At 37.2% G+C, this 24,571-nt stretch overlaps 1 protein-coding gene across 7 annotated transcripts in view; it reads right to left on the bottom strand.

The window, feature by feature from the left end:
• NFIB (nuclear factor I B) overlaps positions 1 to 24,571 on the bottom strand; it is a 169,248-nt gene that overhangs the window by 46,075 nt on the left and 98,602 nt on the right. For all 7 annotated transcript variants that reach the window (XM_008921623.3, XM_008921624.3, XM_018070282.2 and 4 more), the window contains exons 4-6: positions 17,328 to 17,396; positions 15,427 to 15,547; positions 12,318 to 12,436 (exon numbers count right to left, since the gene is read on the bottom strand). In XM_008921623.3, coding sequence (XP_008919871.1) covers positions 12,318 to 12,436; positions 15,427 to 15,547; positions 17,328 to 17,396 — 309 coding nt within the window. The remainder of the gene's footprint in view (positions 1 to 12,317; positions 12,437 to 15,426; positions 15,548 to 17,327; positions 17,397 to 24,571) is intronic.

Here is a 24,571-nt window from a genome sequence, read left to right as displayed (position 1 = left end):
GAGTCACACGAAGAATCCTTAAACAAAGGTTGAGCTAAAGTGACAGTGAGACTTCATATGATTTTACTAGTAGTTTCTATATAATAGAAAACACATACTTTTCTCATTTTAAAACACATCTTATTTTTTCCACATCATGTAATAAAGTCTTACAGTTACAGAGAACTTAGTTATATACTGATAATTACATAATGAATGACATAGTTAAAAAAAAAAAAAGCCATTTGCCCTTATGACCATGTTAAGGTTTCAGGAATGGGATTCCAATCCTTACTACTTTGAGAATTAAAAAAAAAGCAACAGACTTTTGTAAAAAAAATGTTAAATACAGATGAAAAGCAAAAAGAGGCCAAAAGCACTTGGACAAAGTTATTGAAAGGTCAACACTAATCAGATCCCTTGTCCCCTCCTGCCTAGAATTTTCTTCAAATGTGAAATTCTCAGTGCTATTCCAAATCACTATTGCCTGTATTCTTATATTACTTTGGAGATGCAGCATGCATGCACTCAAAAGGGTGGCATGTTATACATTTTAAAGCACCACATCAAAGCAAAAAGAGCTTATGCAAATAAAAATAGTTAAATCATCTCATCTCCCAACAAGGTAAATCTGCCTATATAGGAAGGCAGAAGAGCTACTGTGAAGCATAGCATATGTAGCCTGTTCATCAGCAGCTTGCACAAATGGTGCTCCAGATGTATAGCTGTTCAAGACAGCCCAAGGCAACAATTTTGATCAATTCTAATGTGATAAAATGCTGTAGGGAAAGTGCAGAAATGTGTTTACATCAGCCTTTAATTAAACTGTTGTTCGTTTCCAAAGAACTTTAGGAAACACTAATGAGACATGAGTTTTGGCAATTTCCGCATCAGAGCAAAGACCCTCTTCCTCAGTCTGAAGCATCGTGCCATCCAGGCAATTCCTGGATGAATGTCACCTTGGCACACCACTTGGCAAGGCCACCTGTTAGAAAAAGTCAGCTGGAATCGAGCAGTGATCCGCAGCAAGTTTAAACATCCACCTGCCTGTTTCTGGACAGATGACCTGCTTTCTAGCTCACCACCACAACATAGCAGCTTCGCTTTTTTTGCTGATGACACATACTCATGAGCAGAGTTAGAAGAATCGATAGAGAAATATTAACTATCTTTTAATCCAGTTAATTCTTGAACTCTTCTTATTAATATATTTTCTACTGCTTAGTTTCACAAGTCTTTCTTTACAAGAAAGACTTGCAAACAACAATCTGTAAAGATTTATTTTAAAACTTATTAGTGTAGCATCATCTCCAGAGAAAACAAAATAAAACCATGTCCAATTTTATGTATTACCACAGCGAAAGAGGAAAACTATGCAGTCTATAGCACCTCTGTCAAACTATAAGAGGCACCTTTTCATGCTACAGTTTTAAATTAACTGACACTTTCCCAGAGGCAGTAATTAGGATAATTTTTATTGTCAGGACACAGTACACGCATCATATCCAGCTGGGCCTCACTCTCCACTGCCTTCACCACATCTGGTAGGTATGTACAAAGCACACGTGAAAACTTGGGCAAAATTTTAAATTCACATTGTATAGCTGTATGATGATGAAGAATCATAACAATTCCCATGGTGCTCAGAAGAATCTGTTTTGCTTTACACTTGCGCATGTGAAAAAGGAGTACAGACACTCTGAACAGAGTTAACATCACCAATTTTCAAATAAACTCAATCTGATTTCCTTTAGCACTGTAAGCATTATGTATTTCTCAGCTGTGGGTCTTAATAAAGAACCTAACAATCAATACTGACAGCTGAGTGACTTTAAAGCACAGCCATCTCTCACTTATTGGAAAAAGGCTTTGTTATATCTGTCTTTGCACCAGGGCTGAATGGAAAGTAAGAATCCTGCAAATTAAAACATTTTAATTCACTTATCTTTTCAACAAAAATAAATGAAATGGGGACATATTTTTGTGAATAAATAGAAGAGAAAATCAGATGTGCTGAAAAGCTGGGTGTCTGAGATACTTGATGTCTATAGCAGAGAACGACTGGCAAGAGTTCCTATTCTGTATCAGACAGAGATTAGTCTTTGCAACTAGCTCTTCCCTTTAAGAAATCTGTGCTCTAATCAATGACTTGTTGGTGTCTCATTGCCCTTCACTCTAAGTTTTATTTTGGACTAGAGAGAAACCCTCTTTAAAAATTATTTATTTATTTATTTACATAAAAAAATCAGTTCTGGTAAACTATGTTTTCCTGTATGAAAAAATCAACAAAATAAAACAAAAGCAACAAAAATTCACAATCAATTCTCTTCCATTAATTTCTGAGACATGTTTAGAAATACTCAGGGTGAAGGCCTTTGTAGTCACTTTTGAGAGAAACAGTGGGGTCTTACATGAAGATGCATGAGCAGCTGAGAGTGTTCTGAACTTTAGGAGCAGCCTGTGTTAAGGTTTGGAGAAAGCTGCTCACTTCGCGTTTAAAAAACTGTTCTCCATTTTATTTTTGCTCCTATATAAAGTGTGGAAAAGCATTTTACATATGAAAATTTTATACTAGATCAGAATATTTCAGTGTACAAAGATTTGATAACCTCCCATCTTCAAATCAGCCTACTTAGTGCCAATGTTATTTTCACAGGCATACCTCCTCTATTACACAATCCAGTCTACCAGACTGTGACACCTGTTTTCCCATCAGGAACCATGCCCAAGGCTAATTAAACACTCTGTCATGCTATTCTGCCATTTCACAACAGATAAGCCACTTCAATCTATTATCTTTTGTGATTTGTATTGAAAAACTTAGGAAGAGGAGCTAGACTAGAATTTCTACCAATATCATTTTCAGTATTGTAAGCTGTCAAGCAAAACAATAAAACAATATTTCAATTCAGAAAAGCTACAGCAAAATGACTAAATTACTTGTGATACCAACTGAATTATGTCTTTGTTCATTAGTCTTCTAATAAATTGCACAATTTTATTTTGTATTGCTCAATAAGTATTAATATACATAAGAGAAGTGATACAAGAACTTCCAGACAAATGAAACACAAAAGCTGACAATCCTTTAAACGGTGTGGACATGTCATTCTTCTCATCCTTACCCACATGAACTTGCAGAATACTCTACTCCATTACTGACTGCCACATTCTGTGGGCTGTGTTGACCTCAATTACTTTCTTTTCCTCAACAGAAAGGGGTTTGTAAAACAGACAGCATATCTGGGGAGGGGGAGGATAGGGAGGTGTGCTGGAAACCCAGAGGAACCTATCTAGAAACAAATGCAGGCTGCTTTTTGTTGGTGTTTGTGACCAACTGTATAAAGTTGGACAACTGAAATACTCCATTGAATTACTGATTATCCTACATTTTATGGACACAAAGCAAAACAACTCAGTATAGCTCCTGTTAAAATTATATGCACAAGCTTTTGGAAAGTATAATTCTAGTGCATGGTCATTTAAGTTAGGATAATTAATATATGTTTCCTAAAATTACCTTTTGAAAATTTTTTCACTTTTAACAAAAGGCTTTTCATAAAACAAGGCATGAGGAAAGCTAGGATGGTTAGATTAAAGCATAAATATTGAATATGTGTGCATCAAACCCATCCATATCCCAAAGTAATTTCAAAACACATTCAACAGTAGGGCAGGACATACAGACCTAATCCCATAACAGTTGTTTGACTGCATCATATGACATGCAATTACCTCCCATAGTGAAGAGATTATTCCTATTTAAATTTGTATGTATTCCCACTAAGATTAGGCTGAAACTATGGCATGCTGTCCTGCAAGAACTTTGGGCAGAAATTCTTAGTTCCCATTCTTCAAACCCATCTTGTCACTCCTCACCAGAAAGCAACAGTAAACCTCCTAGGTAAGGTTCATAATCAGCATGACTATGATCTGCTGGCATAAAGCTGGCCAGCCTTCCTCACCTATCCTCACCCTCAGCTCATACCAGAAACATGGTGCAGCTGTGTGAGCCCCATGAGGCTGGTGTCACCACAGAGACCATGGGGATCTGGGGTGTTGCTGCTGGAAAAAAGTGAGAATGTCTCCACCACCTCCACAGAGACCCACAGGGAGCAGCTGCAGAGTGCCAGACTACACCTCTGCAGCTTCTCCTGTCTCAGGTCTTCCTACAGCTTCAGACTCAGTTTATCCAACCACCTCTGTACCAACACAGCCATCAGATGTCATATGGGAAGTACTTAGGAGTAATACAGAGCTCAGTGGGGTTGCCACCTGTTAAACATGGAGCACCCACTGCAAGTAATGAGACTGATTTTGGAAACAGAGGTAAAAAGCATCAGACCAAAAATACAGCATTGCTGTAACGAATATATATACCATCACTAACAAAGCTACATGAGGCTCCAAGAAATCTGCACTGCCATAAAAACCCTTAAGTAGTTACAGTGTACTTTAGGTATTTGACTACTTTTTTATTTAACTTCACACTTCAGAAACAGACTGGGCCATTTCCTCATCTATGAAGCAATATTGAGAGATTTGATTCCAGCAGATAGCTGTGACAGAAGAGCATTCTGGGAGACTGAGAAAATCTTATTAAAAAACAAAACAAATTATAAAGACTTTGGAGTACATTTCAGTCATTTATTAAATTATCCTACAGAAAGTCATCCAGACTTCAAGGAAAATGTACAGCTATAACATCTCATTAATGCTGAGACTCCAAGGACCTTGGCTAGAAAATAAAGTCAACATTGTAACCGTAACTGCAAAAGTCAGAAAAGTATTCCCAGTTTTTAATGCAATAGGATTAAAGGGGAATTTGAGATAAAATCATGTAAAGGAATGGTCTTGAATGGAGAGAAAATCATTAACTCATTTAAATATACTACTTCGATCCAGTTTGATACAGGTTGTATGAAAGCAGTAAAAAAGAGGACCTTTTCAAATATATCTATCTATACAGCACAGAAACAAAGAATTTATGAATGAAGACAAAAAAGGAGAGGTGTCCAAAAGAGTTTCAATATGTGGGTTAAATTACTTTTTTTCATCTCATGTATGTCACATAACAAAAAAAATTCAGTGAGGTACTAGATACCTATTCTTTTCATAAGTGAAGATATTCTGCACCACATCAGTTCAATCATACAGGATAATACATACCCTACAAGGTCTACTACAAGCTTATTGGTTTCAAAAATACTAATGAAATCTCTTATTCAGCAACATTGGGACAGGAAAATGACACATCATATTTCCTGGGCCAAATCTTGCATTAATACATGCATTTTATCACTAATTTCAATTAAAGGACATCTAGAGTCACCATCAAGGTAACATGATGTTTCCACAGAATAAAGTTCATTGCAGAATAAGTGCTACACATACAAGAAAAATATGCTTTTGCACTTACATCTTTCACTGGTCTATATGGGGGATCTTGAGTGTATTTCACTCACTAATCATGCATAGAAAACATTAATTAATTCCTCATCTGCTTCTCTGAATATTTGAAGATACTAATGAACAGGTTGCAAATTGGTCTAAAGCTATTCTAAACACAGAAAAAAAGTATAATCTCTGTTGCTTTACTTTTTGGAGAGAGCGTAAACTTAACATAATTCCACTCAGTAATGGAGGATGTAAATTTTCTTGATGAACAAACACCTTCACACATTTTGAGATAACATTTTGGCTATCCTGTTCATGCATTATTATTTTCTCTTTCTCTGTATTTTTATTAAATAAGCATTTGAAAGCGCCTTCATCTATTTTTCTATACTTAGTGCCTTTCAAACTTTAAGAATAAGAAAGCACTTTTCATCTTCATGAAAATAATATTTTACTTATTTTATGTACCAGCAGCTTTTCTTGCCGAATTGCCCCTATGGAAACAAAAAGTAAAGCAATTCCCTATTGGTTTTAAATTTGTTTTAACTATCGCAGCAGAAATATTGATTTTTAACAAGTAGACACAATGTTCATTCAATGAAAACTACCAATGCCTTGTTCTGCAACCAAGAAAGAAAACCCAAACTGTCGCCTCCCAAGTATGACTTACTCACTAGAGCTGTTTGTTACTGTGATGCCTCTTCCAGCATCATAGCAGGCAACAAGCTAAGAGAAGTCATGGCTAAGAATTTTCTCTGGAAGTACACATTGAGAAGTTACTCGGTGGAAAGTACATCTCACTTTATGAAAGTGAAGTTATGAAAGTTATGAAGTTATGAAAACATCAACTGGCAGCACTTGACTACTGTGATAACTAGCCAAAAACACTAGTTCACTAAGTTTATAAAATAAGTCTATACTAGTTAAAAACATAGAAAATTATATCTATTGAGATAGCCAGATATAAAACGTTTGTGTGTGTATATATTTCTTAAAGAGTATTTTGAAATAATAAAAAACACAAAGGCAGAAGTAACAAGTTACTAACAAGACATAAATTGCTTTCAAAGAAGCTTTGAGATACAAGGATTTTGAGAACTCGGACTGAGTCACAAACACAGAACTGCATTTATTAGACATTCATTAAGGTAAATGTTTGCAAGATGAATTAGTCTGTTAGATGGAGTCGGTGTTTCTAAAGCATTAACCTTCAGAAACAGCACCAGCAGTTGGAAAAAATTCCAAACCCTGTCTAAGACAGGACACCAAAAAGCCAAGGTGATCTGTTACTGTTCTCAACTCCTGGACCACATTAACAACTTCCTCTTTTAGTTCCCTCACTTTGAAAATTAGAACATCCTCCCTTGATGACTGATGAGTCAAAGGCCCAAGAACGAAAGAGCCATTGGGAAGGATCCCAGTGGAGAAGGACTGTCCTGTGGATGGGGAGAAAGCAAAAGGGGACAAGTGTCCAGAAGAGGGGTATCTGATAGAGGGAGTTGGGACCTGAGAAGTGGAGAGTTCAACAGCTGCTGGCCAAACAATCACTGAGGGTGGTCCAGCTGTTTCAGTTTTAATGGTGTGCTGGTATCTTAGCTCTTGACTGTTGGTAGAAGTGGGTGAGGTGTAAGAGAATTAACATGATGAAGAAACTATAAAATTCACTTCATTGTATATTGACATTCAGTATTTCTAGACAACTGACTACTATGGAAAGCCACATGAATCAACTTTTATAACAGCATGCATAGTTGATAACCCCTGTTTTATTTATTTCCAATGTACACATTTTTGTAACACTAGAACAGTAAAACAGATCTCAAGGACAGATACTGAAATTGCCTGCAACTATGTTAATGAACTTTGTCAAGATAGCTTTCAGAAAGAAAGCCACATACACATACACTCTGCTCCCCTCTTGTCATATTCCTGTTCCCTTAAAGAAACAGTTAAGGAAAAAGTGTCTGATTTACTTACACGTTAGTAAATCAAGATGTCCAACAACAGTTCTTAGCCTATTAGGTCCTAAGTGCTCTTTATCAACTGCACTAGTCACTAATTTTTTATGTATTTTTAATAACTTCCTCTTCCAAATTGTGAGGTGGATTGGTTTTTTTTCTACCTGTATAAAATTTCTAAATTTATAAAACAGTCAGCAATTTTACTCATGCAGAAACTTATATTTATTTCACAAAGTCTTACTACTGTAGGAACTCAAAATTTTGTTTCATATGGAACCATGTAAAGAATTGAGTAACAGCAACCTGGAAAAAAGAAGATTGGAAGAGATCTACAGCAAGTTATTTTTTAGATATAAAATATATTTTCTACTGATAGAAGTGTTAAGACACGATTCAGACATTTTTGAAGTTATAAAGACATCCAGTTGGAAGAAAGTAAGCACAAGAGAGAATAAATAACTTGCACAACATCTCACAGAAGACACAGCATTTGAGCTCCTAATTGTCATGTTAGGACCCTACTTTTAAGTAATGCACCATTCTCAGAGATGACTTCACTTTCTGGGACTGTGAGATGTTTGAAGAATGGTTAATTACTTGGAAGGCTAATGGCAAAGAGAAGGTTTAGGAGAAATAGTTGCAGTTATAAACCTGTCTATTTGCTCTACCAGAAGACATCAAATCTGTCTCAAAAAATCATGCAAATCGAGCAAGGTTTATAAGTATTTAAGACAGCAAAAATAATGGCCTGAACTACAGACTCTTCCCACAACAACTGTACAGTAAAAAAACACATTGTAATTCTGCAGTATTTTTTTTATTTGTTTTTGAAACTGTTACATATACTCTTGTGGTTGCATGTATTTTTAAAATAGTCACAAACTTTTTTGCAAGGCAATGAAGTAAACATCCGGGACAGTATCATGGCTTCATAAGGTTTTCTTTTCTTCCATTGGGATTTATAATCTGACTTAAATAAATAAAATAAAAAATTATTTTCAATTTTAATTTTGGTTAATTAGAGGAAGTTTTATATTTTTATATCGGATCAGTAATGTAATTTTTTGTGGATTGTCTTTAATTAAGTTTTTGCCATTTCTAAACTTACTATTTTTCAAATACACTTACTTATTTCTGCCCAGAATTACATCCTCAAACAGCCAGCTCCCTGAAAATAGACTATAAAGTACAACATCTGGAAATCTTATCAAAATATTTTTGGCAGCAGTATAACAGGAAGACAGTTAACAGCAAAAGGACAAAATCTGGAGTTTTGCAACTGAAAGCAGATTCTGGTATGAGCAAGATTTTGCTGTAACTGGGGTAGATTTACTTTACTTAGTTTCACGAATGCCACGTCCTGGCTACATCACAAGCACTCCTGTAGTCATTTTGCTACCCCTCATGATGTGTGCCTGCACAGAGAACCTATAGAAGCTATGGAGATTACAGCAGAATCACTCCTCTCCTAATGTCTACTCACTGACTAAACTGCATGGTATTTGTTTTTGAAAACAAGGTTGATCTAACTTGTTCTACCCCACTGCAAATTTTCATCTGTCCTCTTTTAATCTCAGTATATTTATGTGGTACTCATTAATTTTTCTCCTGTTTTCTTTATCAAAATTGTAAGATATCTCTTACACACTTATGAAACTCTAACTACGTTGTTACAATCTGCTTCAGCTAGTATTGTTTTATTGTGTTTATTTCCAGTTCCAAACTACCACCATCAAGACATTTCTGCTTTTTTACAAATAGAGTTAAAGATATGAAAAGCCTGCATAATTAAAGAGTCTTTCAAAGCTATCTAATTGCAACTTCTATGAAAATACATTACACTTAGATATGGAGATGAAGAAATTAGATCTGTCTATCTAAGCTCAGAAGCTCTCTGTCAGGTTTGAAACTTAGACAATGAAACTGAAATTAGTAACACTGTATCAATTACTATCAATCCCATTCTTCATTTTATTTCTCTTAGAAAACTTAAAATTGCATTACAGTGAAAGACAAGCTACCTACCCATAAACACGATATCTCTGCATAGTCTTATTTGTGGGTACTGTGGAAATATTCACATTTCTGATGCTGATGACCTTTGGACACTGCCTGAAGAAGCAGTACCTGTTGTGACTATATGTGTTCCCTATTGACACCATATGAACACAAATGTGAGCCCAAATGGCTTATTTCTTTTCATTTACCACTAACTTCATATGGCATGTGGATATCCATAGGAGGGAAGTAACACCAGTGAGATCTCTGGCATAGAAACCACCTTCAAACTGCTATTGCTGTTAGCTTTGTGTTTGCAGGAGTAAGGAAACAGAAAAAGAAGTTTTCATAAGCACTGTATCATAGTAAGATCACTGTGTCTAAAGGGAGCTTTATACAGATACATGCTCTTATGAATCACAGAATCATCATAGAATATCCTCAACTGGAAAGGACTCACAAGGATGATCAAAGTCCAGCTCCTGGCCCCGCACAAGACAGCCCCAAGAGCCACACCATGTGCATTGTCCAAACACTTCCTAAATTCTGGCAGGCTTGGTGCTGTGACCAGTTCTCTGGGGAGGCTGTTCCAGTACCCAATCACACTCAGGGTGAAAAACCTTTTCCTAATATCTAACCTAAATCTCGTCCTGACACAACTTCATGCCATTCTCTCGGGTCCTACCACGGGTCACCAGAGAGCAGAAATCAGTGCCATGAAGATCATATCAAGCATGTTACAAACTAGCAGCAGAACAAATACGCCAGGAGCTGCCACATACTCCTTCCCAGTGAGGCCACACATCAAGGACAGGCATTGCAGTTACCACCTTACAGGGTTTTTGCAACAACAGGATAACTTCAGAAAGTGATTGGAGCCAAACATAACCATTTAGGGGCAAAAGCCTTATGTTTCCCTCGAGCAATGGTTTTCACACTGGACAGTGGTATATCTGTGCCTTTGCAGGAATGGAAGAACATCTTAAGGACAGAAAAAACCAAAATTCTTTATAGTGTCTCAAAGACAATCTCTCTGTCAAGGATCCAGTAAAATTTCACTAGGTGCAGTAGTTCTGGAAGACACAATATTCAGGGAGGCATGCCAACTCCAGGAAGCAAAAGTAAAATACACTGATTTAAGTCTGCCTCCTTTATTCTCTCTTCCTCATTTGGAGTTCACTGGTTTATAAAACATACAGAGTTAAAGGCTGTTTCAGTCCAGAAGTCTAGCTACCCTGTGGTACAGAAATTAAGTAAAGGTTCATTGTAAATATACTCAAGCAGTCTGAATTTTAACATTGTTCACTACTGATAATTGTAACATGAAGAAAGTTGGTAAAACTGAACAAATCCAGGGTTCATGGAACATGGTTCTTTGCAAGCAGAATGATTCAAGACCTAAAATGTAATTGAGATACTTCAGAACTATAGAGATAATTCACGAAAGGCTCTGTCAGCAGGACTTGTGCTCAGATGTCAATACAGCTCTGCACTTGTCAGAAACCCCTATAGCTCACTCAGCGGCACAAAAGGACTTAATTTCAAAACTGGAGACCAGTTTAGAGAGAAACAATGGGTTGTTTTAACAATTACAAAAATAATTTATCTAAAAAATACAACATTTATTTTAGGTACAATCTGATCTTTCATGAAAATACTAAAATTTCCTGGCAAAACAGGTAGGAAAATATTTTGCATAAAGAGGAAGATTCTGGTTGTCAGAAGTCCTATTTTCTGTTCCTAAATTTGGTTAGGCAAAGCCACAGGTAAGATTTTTTGTAGAGATTCAAAAGTGAACCCTGCAAGCAGCTAAAAATAAGACAACACCTGAGCCTCCATGAGAAAAAGTAAGTACAGAAGAAATTATGAAGAAAAAGACTAGTAAATATTGTGTGAGAGGAACAGCCTAATAATCAGAGGGTAAGCAGAAGCAGATTAAAAGGAGACCAACTACAACAGAAATGTGAAAATAAAAGGCAGTTAAAATAAACACCAATCACACGCTACCTTGCACATGGAGATAAAGGAGAAAACTTAGCACGAAAAAAAAGAAAGAGAAATAAAATGGAAAAAAAAAAGCCTTAAAACAATATAAAAATGAGATAAAACCAAAGGGTCAGTCCGTTATTGAAGAACAGAGAGCAATGATGAACAGTGGACGTGGAAAAGAAGGGCAAACATCAGAACATCAGCAAGGGAAGCAATGTCTTTTTCTCTATTTCACTTGTACATACTGTACTGCACATTTCACAGACTCTCCAGATAGCTGCAGCACCATGGATCAGCCATAGGATCCATTAACAAACACTGTTTAAATATAAGTGTTTAAATACACTTTCACACCAAAAAAGGGGAGGTAAAAGACTACAGTGGCATCTAGGTTTATAAAGCATCAAGATAACATGAGGGAAATTGTGACAATTAATTTCACTGTTTTGACAGACGTAACTTTTTTCTCCACACAAACATGTTTGTTATTTTGGATAATCCAGAACACAACACTTACCACCATCCCTTAGCATATGGATATAGTCCCACAGAGCTACATGTGGGTTCTTCAGAAAAGAACTATTGGACCTATTCTGAGTCACGTGGTGTGGACTAAATGCACATATAGGAGTCTGTCATGGTATAACAGAAACTGCATAATCTAGTGTTGACTAAATCATAAATGTTTTGGTTTTTCCTTAAAATTCTGCTGGGATGATCACAGCATACACAATATCGAGTACCTCACTTTCCACACATCTTTTCAAATAATAAGTCTATCTCCGGATGGAAAAATTATTACACAGTTGTTTATACAATATCCTGTTGACTGTTAGTTTTAACTACATTTACAAAAGCAGCATATATATACTCCAGACAGAAAAAAAAATATTATTCTGAAAAGCCATCATTTTATTGCAGGAATGGAAAGGCAGATGCAACAACTTGTATATTTGAATATACTTCAAGATAAAATAATCCCATGTTACTCACCTTGATCTCTTTCATGCCATGTCCGACTCCCCGCAGCTGGTGAATTTGGAGAAGGATAGAAGTCTCCTGTTGGGCTTGGCTCCATATTTTCATCTATGGAGATAGTTTTGGGTCTTTTGCTGTTGAAGAATTGTGAAATTTGGCAGTGAATATGATATTCAGCTAGTAGTGGTATATAAACTGTTTGGATTTCAACAGATATTTCAAACAGAGAGTAATTCAGGCTTGCAAAGGAAAAAAAGTGGATATTAGAGCCTACATTAACTTGCACAGGTGATGTTACTTAGTAATATGTAATGCAGGTATGTGCTTGCATTTTTCATCTGACTTAATATTTCAGAGATGGCATGAACGGGTAACATAAAATCTACCAGCATTTCACTGAACAACCAAGAAACCAGTTGCTGTAGCCTACCAAAGAGAGATTGTGTCATGAGGGTATTAAATATTACACAGAAACCAGGAAAGCAAAACAATTCACTGTAAAGTATTACTAATAAAGACAAGGTAGAACAGGAGCTTTTGTGAATGTGTAAATGAGGAAAAAATGTATTTTATTGTATTTCATCAGATCAAACTCCTAAGCTTTTCAAAGGGTGTAGTGGTTTGGATCTTGCTTTCCCCCAGAGGCTAAAGAAAGTGGTAGACCCCAAGGGGTGGAAACCCCTGGAAGTTTTGAAGTTCTGCCCAATGGGCGCTCCTGCAAAAATGTCAACATCCCACAAGCTCACCGGAAGAGATGAGTTGTAGTTTGGTTGCAGGAGAGGTGGCCATGTTGTAGAGCCACGAGGAAGGGGCTCTGAGCCCCTTGGGCCCTCTGGGCCCTCCCAGCCCCTGGCTGGGGGGGCTGCAGGGACCTGGAACAGCATAAAGCTGGGCTAGGTGCCTGTAGTTATGCCGGGAGATGTTTTCTCCATGGGCACAGAGCAGCAGCCGGCACTGACCAGAGAAACGGTGGCAGAGAGCCAGAGATAAGAACCTGAACTGAAGGAGCAGCAGAAACAACATGCAGCACCAGAGAAGACTCCTGGAAGGAGAGCCGGGAGAAAGAGAGCCAGCAGCCTGAGAGACAGAGTTCTGGGGGTAAGACTGTACCAGATCCCCTAAAACTCCTTTGAGATCCCTCTGAGAAAAGAGGGACATGGACTCCTATTTGAGAGGAGCCTTGGAGTACAGCAGTACCGGAGAGAAAGGAGCTAGAGAGCTCCAGATGGAATGCGGGGGGAGTTGACCTTGGCTCCCCCCCTTGCACTGCTGCCACGGTGGCAGCCAGAGAGACAGGGCACAGAGGCCCTGCAAGAGATACCAGACCGTCACGAAGACCCCCCTGTGTCTTCGTGATATGACGTGGTGATACGACCTTGTCTGGGGTTACGAAGCCCACGGAAAACCCCTTTGCCTGCGTCAAGGGGGTCAAGGGAGSTTGRATACCTCCCTCGTGGATGCTGGCAGAAAGCCAGCTATCAGCTGCTGCATGCATGTGAAGAAGACAGACTGCTGCCTCAGAAGATGCTGCTGTTCAGAGACTGAAAGGGATCTGTCCTTCTTTCCCTCCTGGACTTTTATTTGGAGGGGAGAAGAGATCTGGTCCACTGTAAATACTATATGTCATGGTAGAGATAGTTGTGATCATGTGTATAATGTGATATGGTATTTATTTGTACAGTCATTGTAATATATTCCCTTTCCCCCACTTTGAGTCTGTGTTTTGTCTGGAAAAAACCCATCTCACATTAGGTTGAGATGTGGGAGGAGGAATGGAGCTAGGGAATTGGATTTTGGGGCTATCTCAAACCATGACAAAGGGGTCTAGCCTGAAACAAACACTTTTCACTTCTGACTAGTTTAATCAAAAACAACAAAAGGCCCATATTTCAAGTTACACTATATAAAATGAGGCAGAACTTCAATACAGTGGGGGCAAGTCAAGATTCTTCATAGCAATATATACTGAGCTGTTATAGTGACTGCCAAAGAAAACTAGGATGAAGGTTTTAATTATGTGTCGTTGTTGTTATTACTATTACTACTACAACACTGTGATAATTAATTTATCTGTTCTAAATAATCCATATATTCTAATTAATCCATCCATTTCTAAAATGTACATGGTTTACTGCTAAACTGAAAATATGATGGAATGAAATAGGGGAACACCAGCAAAGTAACTCAGAAGCACCAGGTGCTGGTGAAGGAATACCTCAGCCCCCTGACAGTCCTGTTAAATCCTGTCCCACTGTGCAGACACTTCCTAACTCACTGGATTGCAGAAACGTGGGGCAATGACAACTCCTACAGTGTTTATGAGTTCAAGGTATATCAAACAATGTCATAAAAGCAAGGGGTCCCAGAAGCCTGACAGACACTATGTTATCTGGAAGTGGGAAGAAGAGCACTGCAGGTCCCCTCCCTCTGTGGGCCCATCAGCCTCTCCTGAGGGAGGAAATGGAGTCTTTCTGAGAGATAGTAGAAGAGAGCATGTTGAACAAGGAAGAAGTGGGTTCCTCAGATTAAATTGCACCTGGAGCCTGTAACTACCTCACATGTTCCTCCTTGTTCCCATTCTGTTCAGAACTGCTCCCTGAGTGAGGCAGGAAACACACTTTCATGAGCTGGGCTGATGTTATGGATAAAGACACCTTTTCTTTACATACCCGGCTTAATGCCTTTTCCATGAGAAACAGTAGCTTTCCTAACATATATCTCAAGACAGAGATCCAAGAGGGAGCTCCCAAAGACAGCCTTTGTGTCTGCAACCACCCTGAGACCTGCCAGCATGTTCCCAACTGCTAAACCTTCCTCCAACTCAGCAGCATTTTTGGGATGTGTAGCTATTCTCTTGGTAGATGATTTAGTGAGCACTTCAAACCCTGACAAAAGTTATCACCATCTTCAATATCATAGGAAATGACAGACAATAATTACAACACTTCAAATTACAAGATTTATAACTTACATATCTGTACATAGATTAGGGTACATACATAAGTAGCTAACCTCGCAAAATCAGAGGAAATTCATAAAATAGTTGGTTATTGACAGTATTTGTGAATTGTTTGTCCTACACTATTAAACATTGTTCACATTAGTACTCATTTCAAGTTTTTACCTGCTTGGTGGAGAGGACAAGGACCTCTGTAGATTTACACCCGAATTCATATCATGGTAATATGGCTGGCTCGGAAGCTCTCCAATTGGGAAGTTCACTCCAGTTCCCTGGGTTATGGGTGCTGAAAAACACATCATAAAACATCAAAGATAATCTTCTATCTTTTCAACCATCTTTTCATTTTTAACACTTGGAAAAATATCAAAATGTTACTGCAGGTATCTAATTTTCTCCCTCTTGCAGAAACCAAGTACAGACAAGTTCTATCAATGATTATATATCTAAAAAAGTGAATTATCTTCCTCAGTACCTAGAAATTCCTTAACAGTTATGCAGACATAATACCTTTGTTTTATAAGCGATAACATGGAATCACTAATATGAAAAAGATAACACAAACCTCAAACATTATAATGAATGATGCCGAGCTTATGAGGACAGCTAGCATTACTTATTAAAGAACTGAAAAAAAATGGAAATAATAAACCCAGGGATACAAAAAATCCTTTTCCCTTAATGGTAACTCTTTTTTGTTAATAATAGCTTTCGGTGTTGAGCGCATGTTTTTCTGCTTACTTTTTCTTTCACCCAGTGCCACAGGTTCTGCTTTGCATATGTACACCTACACAACAAATACATACACTCAGCACTATCTTCACCTCCTGTGTACCATACAGACTCTGGCAACTCAAGAGTAAATTATATGTTACATATTGTGGTGTATTTACCTTTGTTCATTGTCTGTGCATTGTGCATTTTAACTACCTTTGGAACTTAAAAGAATAATTGCATGTTGTGTAACGTATCTGTAGGTTTGTATTTTTCCTGACAGTTGCGGCTTGAGGTTAAACAAATGCATGGTAAGAAATCCCACAGAAACCACATGCTTTAAAACTTATTATTAGAAGTATATCATATATAACAGCTGCATAAGGCACGATTTCATAGCATAATTACAATACTGTTTCTTTTTCAGTCTCAATAGCCTGCCACTTTAAAATGTATTTAATCACCTGACAAAAGAAAGCTGTAATTCACACATCCTCAGCCTCCTAAAAAAACAAAACCGTATCTTCAGCAAGCACAAAAAAAAGAGTATGCCTTAACAATGCAGGATGGCAATGCTCACTGTTTTGCTGAGGTACTTCAGATAATTTTAATTGTTGAATACTAATTTCTGACCACAGCAAATGAAATAACACATGCATTTGAAGCCTCAGTAAGTTAAAGAAATTCCACAAACATCCTGACCTGGCATGAATTAACAACTGTGCAAAATCTGGACAAACAGTTTTGGAAACTTGTGCCTCGTTGGTTTTTCCTCACCTCACCAGAAAAGAGATTATTCTGGACCATTCAGATTTTATAATGCTGATATCACCACTGCTAACTATAACTTTCAACTATACTACTTCTCTTCTTAATGAAGAGACTAAAATAAACACTAGTATTTAATACATTAATTTAATTATCTTTTATATCCATGCTGCAATTTTTCTTTTAAGAGCTACAAATTAAAAAACAAACTAAAAGAATAATCAGACATCTTAGCAAAATTCAAGGATGTATAGGGCAACTTTAAAAAGCTGAAAGTCTAACAAATAAAAATTTTGCTACATAAGGTAATTTTATTGATATATCAGACCATTAAGGTGTGCAGAGAGAGATATAAAAAATTGATTCAATCTTTAAATATCAAAGAGACAGAAGAAGACCTTATTTGTTTTATTACAAACACATGCAAGATGAACAGTAATACTGTGGACAAATATATTAAAATTGTGCATGGTTATAGGCATTTCCTATGCAACTTACATCTTGAGGAGAAAAAACTTCAAGGGAAAATCCTTCACTTGATTATAGTAGGCTTTGGAAATGATTAAATGCAAATGATAACTTACTTCTTGACACCCTCACAAGTTCTGACACGTTGAATACACCGGATTTCACAAAACTGTCTTCAAGGTACACTGAAAAAGATCACAGTACCATAATCAGTATAATGAAAAGATTAATAAATAACTATAGATAGGTTTATACACCAGCTAACAATGGTATCAACAGAGTCCCAGAACTACAATACACAGATCAAAGTACACTGAAAGCTGCTCGCAGAATCTAATATATAAGATAAATGTATACGATACACTTTCCCTTCTGTGAAATTCAGGCTCAGTTTGAAGTACTGCAGTGAAACAAGGCTTATCTCAGTACTGTAACTAAATAACCTTAAAAAAAGCGAGCTAAGAAACAGTTTTCTGTGGAAGTCTCATATCAATAATCGCTGCAAGAGCTGTATTACTGAATTTGAGATTACATGGCATCATAGCCTTTAGAGGTAGTAATAAACACCATTTACCAATAAAAATATTTAGATCTATACTTAGTGCACGTTGCTGCTCCAACAGTGTTTTTATTTGCCTTCATATGAGACAGTGCACTAAGAATTTCTTACTGTGGATTCTCTAGTCTCTTTTCTGAATTAAAACAGCTTTCTTTCTTTTGGAAATAAACTGCCAATTTTCTGTTCGAAATGTTTGAATAAGTAAAAACATTCTGAATAAACAAACAAATGAAAATTGCACCTACTGGAATATTTACTGGTTTGGAAAAGAATGGTTCAGTACTATTTTCTTTGGGTTTCTTTTGGCAATTACTGGTTTCATCTTCAAGTAATTTAGCAACACTGTCACTATAATAATAAAAGTGATTGTAAAAGCAGTACACTTCACTTGAGAGGTCCATCCTTGGTATACCTGGATAAATCTCTACTTACTTTTCATGGTCAAACAAAAAGGGCAGAGGCCAAAAGAGTGGTTTTCACTGCTTACTCACAGTCAGTAAAATCCCACAGAACTGCCTCCTCCATCACCTCTGGTATATTTACCAGTGCAGGTATAAACAGTGCACCTGACGACATAAGCTGAAAGAACCTGAATGAATTTGACTGAGCACATTTCCTGACATCTCTGTAACACTGTCAGACCCAAGTGCTGTGGGTGTGTAGAGCATTGTAGGCCTGTGGGATCATCCTGAACAGTGTTCTGCCAATGCTGTCATCTTCTCATCTTCCAGTCAATGTCACTTCGCACACTACACTTGCATGTCTTTATTTCCACTAGTAGCTCTGCAGGTTTCCCTCTCCTAATTCATTTCCTTCCACATTTCTCTCTCTTTCATTTTAAACAGCTTCTCTCCATCTCCACTACTTTTTCCTCTCTCATTACCCTTCCCCTGGATGTTGCAGGCCTCTGCAACCTTATATATCTCCAGTAAGAGTTTTCTCTTTCACCTTCTCCATTCTCTTGCACTCCTTCTCCTTGTGTGAATAAAAAGATGGCATTGCTTCCCAAATATTTACTTCTTTATTTGACAGAACTTGGCATACCCATGTCATAAAAAAATACAAAGAGTAAATTTTTATTTCTCCTTTCCATCTCAGTTTCTGGTTTTTAACCTAAGAATGGGCAAGCTGGATGAATACTAGTAATTCCTTGAACAATGGCAATCTTCCCCTTCTCTGCTTATTTGTTCTAGCAGGATACATCTGAAGTACCACATGGAAGGGAGATTTCCAAAGAAGAATTTGGTTTCTTGATTTTAGTTGCCCCAAAGTAAAGTGTGGCTTAATGCCAGCATACAACCATGCAGCCAGCTCTGAAGCTGGTAATGAGACATGGTTGAACTTCTCTGCTGTTTTTTCAAACACCACTACTTTGGAGCACAATGCCTCTCATACAAGTCAGACTAACTTGACAGGAGCTTTTCCCAAGTGTAGATTAATCAAACTATATTATAGTGAGAACAAGGCCCAAGGCTCCTATTAAAAGAAGAAAAAGCCTATTTCAGATTTTATACACAGATGTGTACATGTGTATGCACATACATACTCAGACACACATGTTTAATCTTCAGTCTTCTCTCCTGAATTCTCAGTTTTTTCTCACTGATAGTAATGAGAATGTCCATGAAGAGCAATACAGCATTTCTCTCCTTGTGATAACAAAATGGGAGCAGGGAAAAAATGTTGACACCGTGATACCACTATGTATCATTCCCTCACAAAAGGATGCATTGTTAACTGATAGGTCACGTCTTTCACCCAGGTTTCATTCTGCCTTGGATGGGCCAAAAATAACCACACCCACAGATATATGCAAATGCTTTGCCTGGCATAAGGAAAGAGAGGGATCAATCTCCATGAACTTAAAAAAAAACTAGACTTTTTTCTCTATGTTATGTGACAAAATATTATTTAAAAAATTGATGCAACAATAAACAGTCTATCTCACAGTTTCTCACTGAGAAACTTCATCCTGAGTCTCCTATTCCCACAGGGAAGATGGACTCCAGTGGTGCCTCTAGGTGCAGAACAATAAACACAGTATGTTCAATTTCTAGTAAATGTCAAGTTTCACCTAGTTATGAAGATAATCTATGGTGGGTATGTTACAGAACTATTCTTGGTTCTCAGCTGTGCAATAGGAAAATGTTCTTGCCATTAAACAGCTGCTATTTGTTGCAAGAAAATGCACTCTCTATAACATAAAGGTTAAACAGCAAGACAGTATGCAGAAGGCCAACAGTACAGAACATTTTCATTTTACGGTGTGACAGTGCCTTTTACCTTGTGAAACTGATCACCCTACTGAATTAGACTTAACATTCATATTCTCATTACTACACTGCAGGCAAGACAAAAATACGTGGTGATACTTCATATGGTATAGGTCTTACTGTTTTTTTTGATTAAGCATTCCCTAATGCACTGTTTGCATGAACATGTTAAAAAGCCTTAAATTAGCATTCGTGTTGTGTGTTTATGATCTGTTCAGTAGAGACATTAATGCACTTGATAATAGTCCATTGTTGTATTCCTCATAGAGGATTTACTGTATCTTTTGATGATCATAACACGTTGCTGTCTCTATCATTCAAACCTAATGAAAGCATTGAGTATTGTCATTTACTAAAATTCATCTTGCCTGAGAGATGGCACTGCCTGAAATGCATGCATTTTACTAGTTGACATTATTTTTAAAAATCTGATTTTTACAAAAAGAACATTTCTGACAAAACCACCATAGCGCAAGTCTGCATAAAGACTCAGTAACTTCCAAAACCCATATATAACAGTAGATTGTTTTCTGTATTTCCTTCTAGCTTTTGTACTGGGAAAGTATAAAATCTCTTTTCTCTGCTTACCTTTTTTACAGAAAACTCATTTCTAAAAAATATATTTTCCAAACAATTCCACAATGGCCAGGTCAGTGACATCAAGTATGAAAGGTAAAGAGGTTAAGCCAAGAAGCAGTTCTGATCAAGCGCCCATGCGCAATGGTAATGGGAGAAACCTTCAGTAATGCCTCCAACTGCTATAGAAGTCATTCTGTCCTAGTCCTTCTACTCTATTCCTGTACTATGCCTTCTACTATGCCTTCAGGAGATGAGTTACGGGTATAGCTTTTAACCATTTTAAACATGCAGAGACTTGAACTGAGGGGGGAAAAATAAAATTGTATAAGCCTACTGAAAGATAAATTCAGTTTGCACTAACAATTACTCTAACAGGCTTGTTCTCACATTACTTAAAAGCTTACTAGTGACGTTTAGCTTTACAAATCTTTAACCAGTCTTTTTATGTCTTCTAATTCAATTGTACTTTTATGAATAGAATGCCTGTTTACGTTCTGTTGCATATTGACTAGGGCCAAACCATAAAACTATTTCCTGGTATCATTTTACATCTAGTTTTTTCACTGATACTGCCTTGGTTTTGAGTAACCTATACAACAGGGGTACGGATCCAAACAGTGCTGGAACAAAATTGTATTAGTGCACTTTTATTTATGGATCCTTAAAAAGAGCAATTACACAGAAGTAGATACTGTAGAGTAATACTACTATAATACTATAATTCTCCTGTATAGTAGAATGATGTTGCATCTGTCTTACTGCTAGTATAATTCTGCCGTGCAGTAGAATTATACTAGCAGTAAGACAGCTACAACATCAGGAGCTACTATGAGAAGAAAGGCTGGAAGCTTCATCCTGGTGTATAGCAGAGAGCTGTATGTAAACTTCAAGTTATGCAATGTAATGTTCTGGATGCTGTTACAATTTTGTACAGCTATTTACAGTCCAAACTGATAGTGAAAAATTAGTCTCACACTGTTCTTTGTAAGTCAAAATATAGTCAGCAGACATGCAGTTTGCTTTCTTACTTCATGCTTTTTGATACCTTTTTGAAAAAAAGTATGGGAAACAGGTTGCCGCCAAACCAGAGTACTTAAAGGGAGTTATGGGTGGCTAGTATTAGCCAAGGACTGGCAAAGAAGATTCCAGTGATTATGTCATTTGAAACACTTGAACTAAGGTCTGTCCAGAGAATAAGGCTATATTGATTATGGCGCAACCATCTCCAGCCATGTGACATACCCACAGCTTATTTTGGTTTCTTTTTCCTGAAAGTTGCAATAATGTTTTAACTGGGACAGGAAACAACCATGCTGAAAAAAAGATGCCCTGACACCATTGAACCTTTTAGCATGATGAGAAACTAAAAACCTAAATATGCCATTTTCAGAAACAAATGAGATTTTCAATACCCTCAAGATTATAGCCGGAACTACAATATCCTTCATTGTTGCAGTAATTTGAAGAAGTAAACACCAGTTTTAATGGACTCTGGAATCCATGTACTAGAATCCAAGAAGTGAGTTGCCCTGAAATCTAGCAAGAAACAGAAAGAGTAACTAACACAAATGCAGACTTGCCTTCCACTCCAGAAGGTCTCAGGTTATACAGAAACTACAGTCAAAATTTAAGAAGAGGTTGGGGGGACTGCTTCCTAACAGCTATGGTATTACCAGGTACCAAAAAGGAATTTTCTGATGCCAAAGCAGGTTTCAGGAATTTTAACTGGTAACATAAGATTTTTCAGTAAGTTCTTGCTCTGTGCACACTTTGAAGTAAAATCCATTGCAGCCAACATTGAACACCACTGCATCTTAAGTGAACACAGCATAAGAATTATCACAGCATCACTTATTCACACAGTAAGTTCATAAAGAAGAACAGTCAATGCAAACAAGAATTCAAAAGTAATCCTAAGCCAGTAGTAATCACCCTCATCAAATTTTAAACCATCATGCAAGGTCAAAAACTCTCCCTTTTGGAAAAAGGGACTGTACAACCTGTGCAGGTTTATGATTGCCAAAATAGCACAGCTGGGCTCTGCCCCCAGAATGTCCCACCTGGCTCACTGTTGGGAAGCTGATGAGGAGGAGTACCACCTCTCAATCACTGGCATTATTAATTCATAAGGCATTTGGGAAAGGGAGAACTTCACAGAAAATCAAGCCCTGACCAAATCAAACCCTGTTGTATATGAAGATCACTATCTGAGATGGCACGGCTGAAGGCATACGGGAAACAGCAAGCGTTTCAGAATCTCCACTCCCATGATGAAAAACAGTGTTGAATATGTGTTTGCTTAAATACAATTCTATCTGAATCCCCAAACTGCTACTATGGCATCATTGCTTAAGAAAAGCTGCTTACAATGATGAGGCCATATCTCTTCTATTCCTATAAATTACGGGGCTAACTCCCCATCCACAAGAGGGTAACTTGCAATACAGTAAAATAACAAAACCATCTGCGGTCTGAGTCATTCAAAACCTACGACATTTCCTTATTGCATTTCCAAGAGTGCAAAGGTTGAGACTACACTACTCTACAGAGGCTATTTCTGAAACTATGCATTCTAAAACTTAAAACTGAAATATTTCTACCTGAAACAGTCATATATAGATAAATTTATTGCACAATTCTTAAGGCATGATCCAAAAAGAATGTTCTCCCTATGGCTGCTATCCCATATGAAACAGCAAAAAACCCCTTTGGGGCTCTACAGCTGCAAGACAAATTTGCATATTGAGAGATACGTGAGGCTTATGGCAAGCTTTTTGGCAACACTTTCTTTAACTAAAAAATAAAACTAAACTAATCTTCAGAGATGGTTATTTCACTCCGGTCTTCTTTGGAAGTGGTTCCAAGAACAAAATTTCTAGTGAAAATAGAAGGGTAAAACCAATTTCAGAGCAGTGAGGCTGGGGCTGGGAATTCACCTACCTGTGTTTCACTTAGATTAAGGATTTTATCTCTAGGCAAACTCCCTGACAATGTATCATGGGCTACTGTGGAGGAAAGAAGGGAAGCAGTGAGAGGGAATGAAAGGCAAAGAGTCAAAGAGACAGCTTCTCAATCTCTTTGTCTAAAAGTGTGTCACCCCATATAAATAATTTAATATTCATCAGCACACAGGCTCAAACCTAAGTCCTCTGCATTTCTCATTCAGCCCTGACTGATCTTATAGAGTCTGCAAAATTCATATGCAAATATTCCTTAAACCACCTGAAGTGGAATAAGTTCTATCAGGAGAAAAAACCCAACCAACCAAAAAAATTAGCATAGGAAACAAATAACCCAATAACTTAATAACCTCTGAACTCAACTGCTTGGATGAAAGGAAAAATCTAAACATGCTTTTCTTCCCTCATCAGCAAGGCTCATAGTTGTCTGTGTCAGGATGGCTACATTTCCTTTGCACTTTTTTTTGTATTCCCCTATGTTGGACAAGAATAGCTCCAAAATCTTGAAGGCACCTGTACAAAATGCATCTGGTTGCAAGCTTTTTGGCAACACCTTCTTTAATTGAGTCTCTTTATTTTCCTATCAAGATAGCTTTTTACTCTATCAGCATTGTTATTTCTTACTCTTATTTTAGTAGCTTAAAAATGCTGTTCAAAGATTTGAGCAACAAGGTAACAGCTGGACACCGGCATGTTAACACTGATGTATAATAAATAAATCAAGTCTGCCAAGCAGCAACCTCAAATCAATGGCAAACAATAAGAATCTTATTAATGTCAAACAGTTGTGGCCAGCAGGCAGTAAGGAAAAGAATAATAAAGTAAACCAAAACTCGGAAAATCCTCAACTAGAAGAACTAGTCAGTAAGAACTGTATGTCTGGAGACCGAATTCTTATGGAAGGTGTCAATATCATTAGCTTACTTGTAGTTCTAGATATTTTTCTATTTTTACTCTTTGTCATAATTTTCTTATGCCAAACAGGTGAA

Source organism: Manacus vitellinus, unplaced genomic scaffold (genome assembly GCF_001715985.3).
Source record: "Manacus vitellinus isolate BGI_N305 unplaced genomic scaffold, ASM171598v3 scaffold_18_pilon, whole genome shotgun sequence".
NCBI lineage: Eukaryota > Metazoa > Chordata > Aves > Passeriformes > Pipridae > Manacus > Manacus vitellinus.
This window is presented reverse-complemented; position numbering and strand designations above follow the sequence as displayed.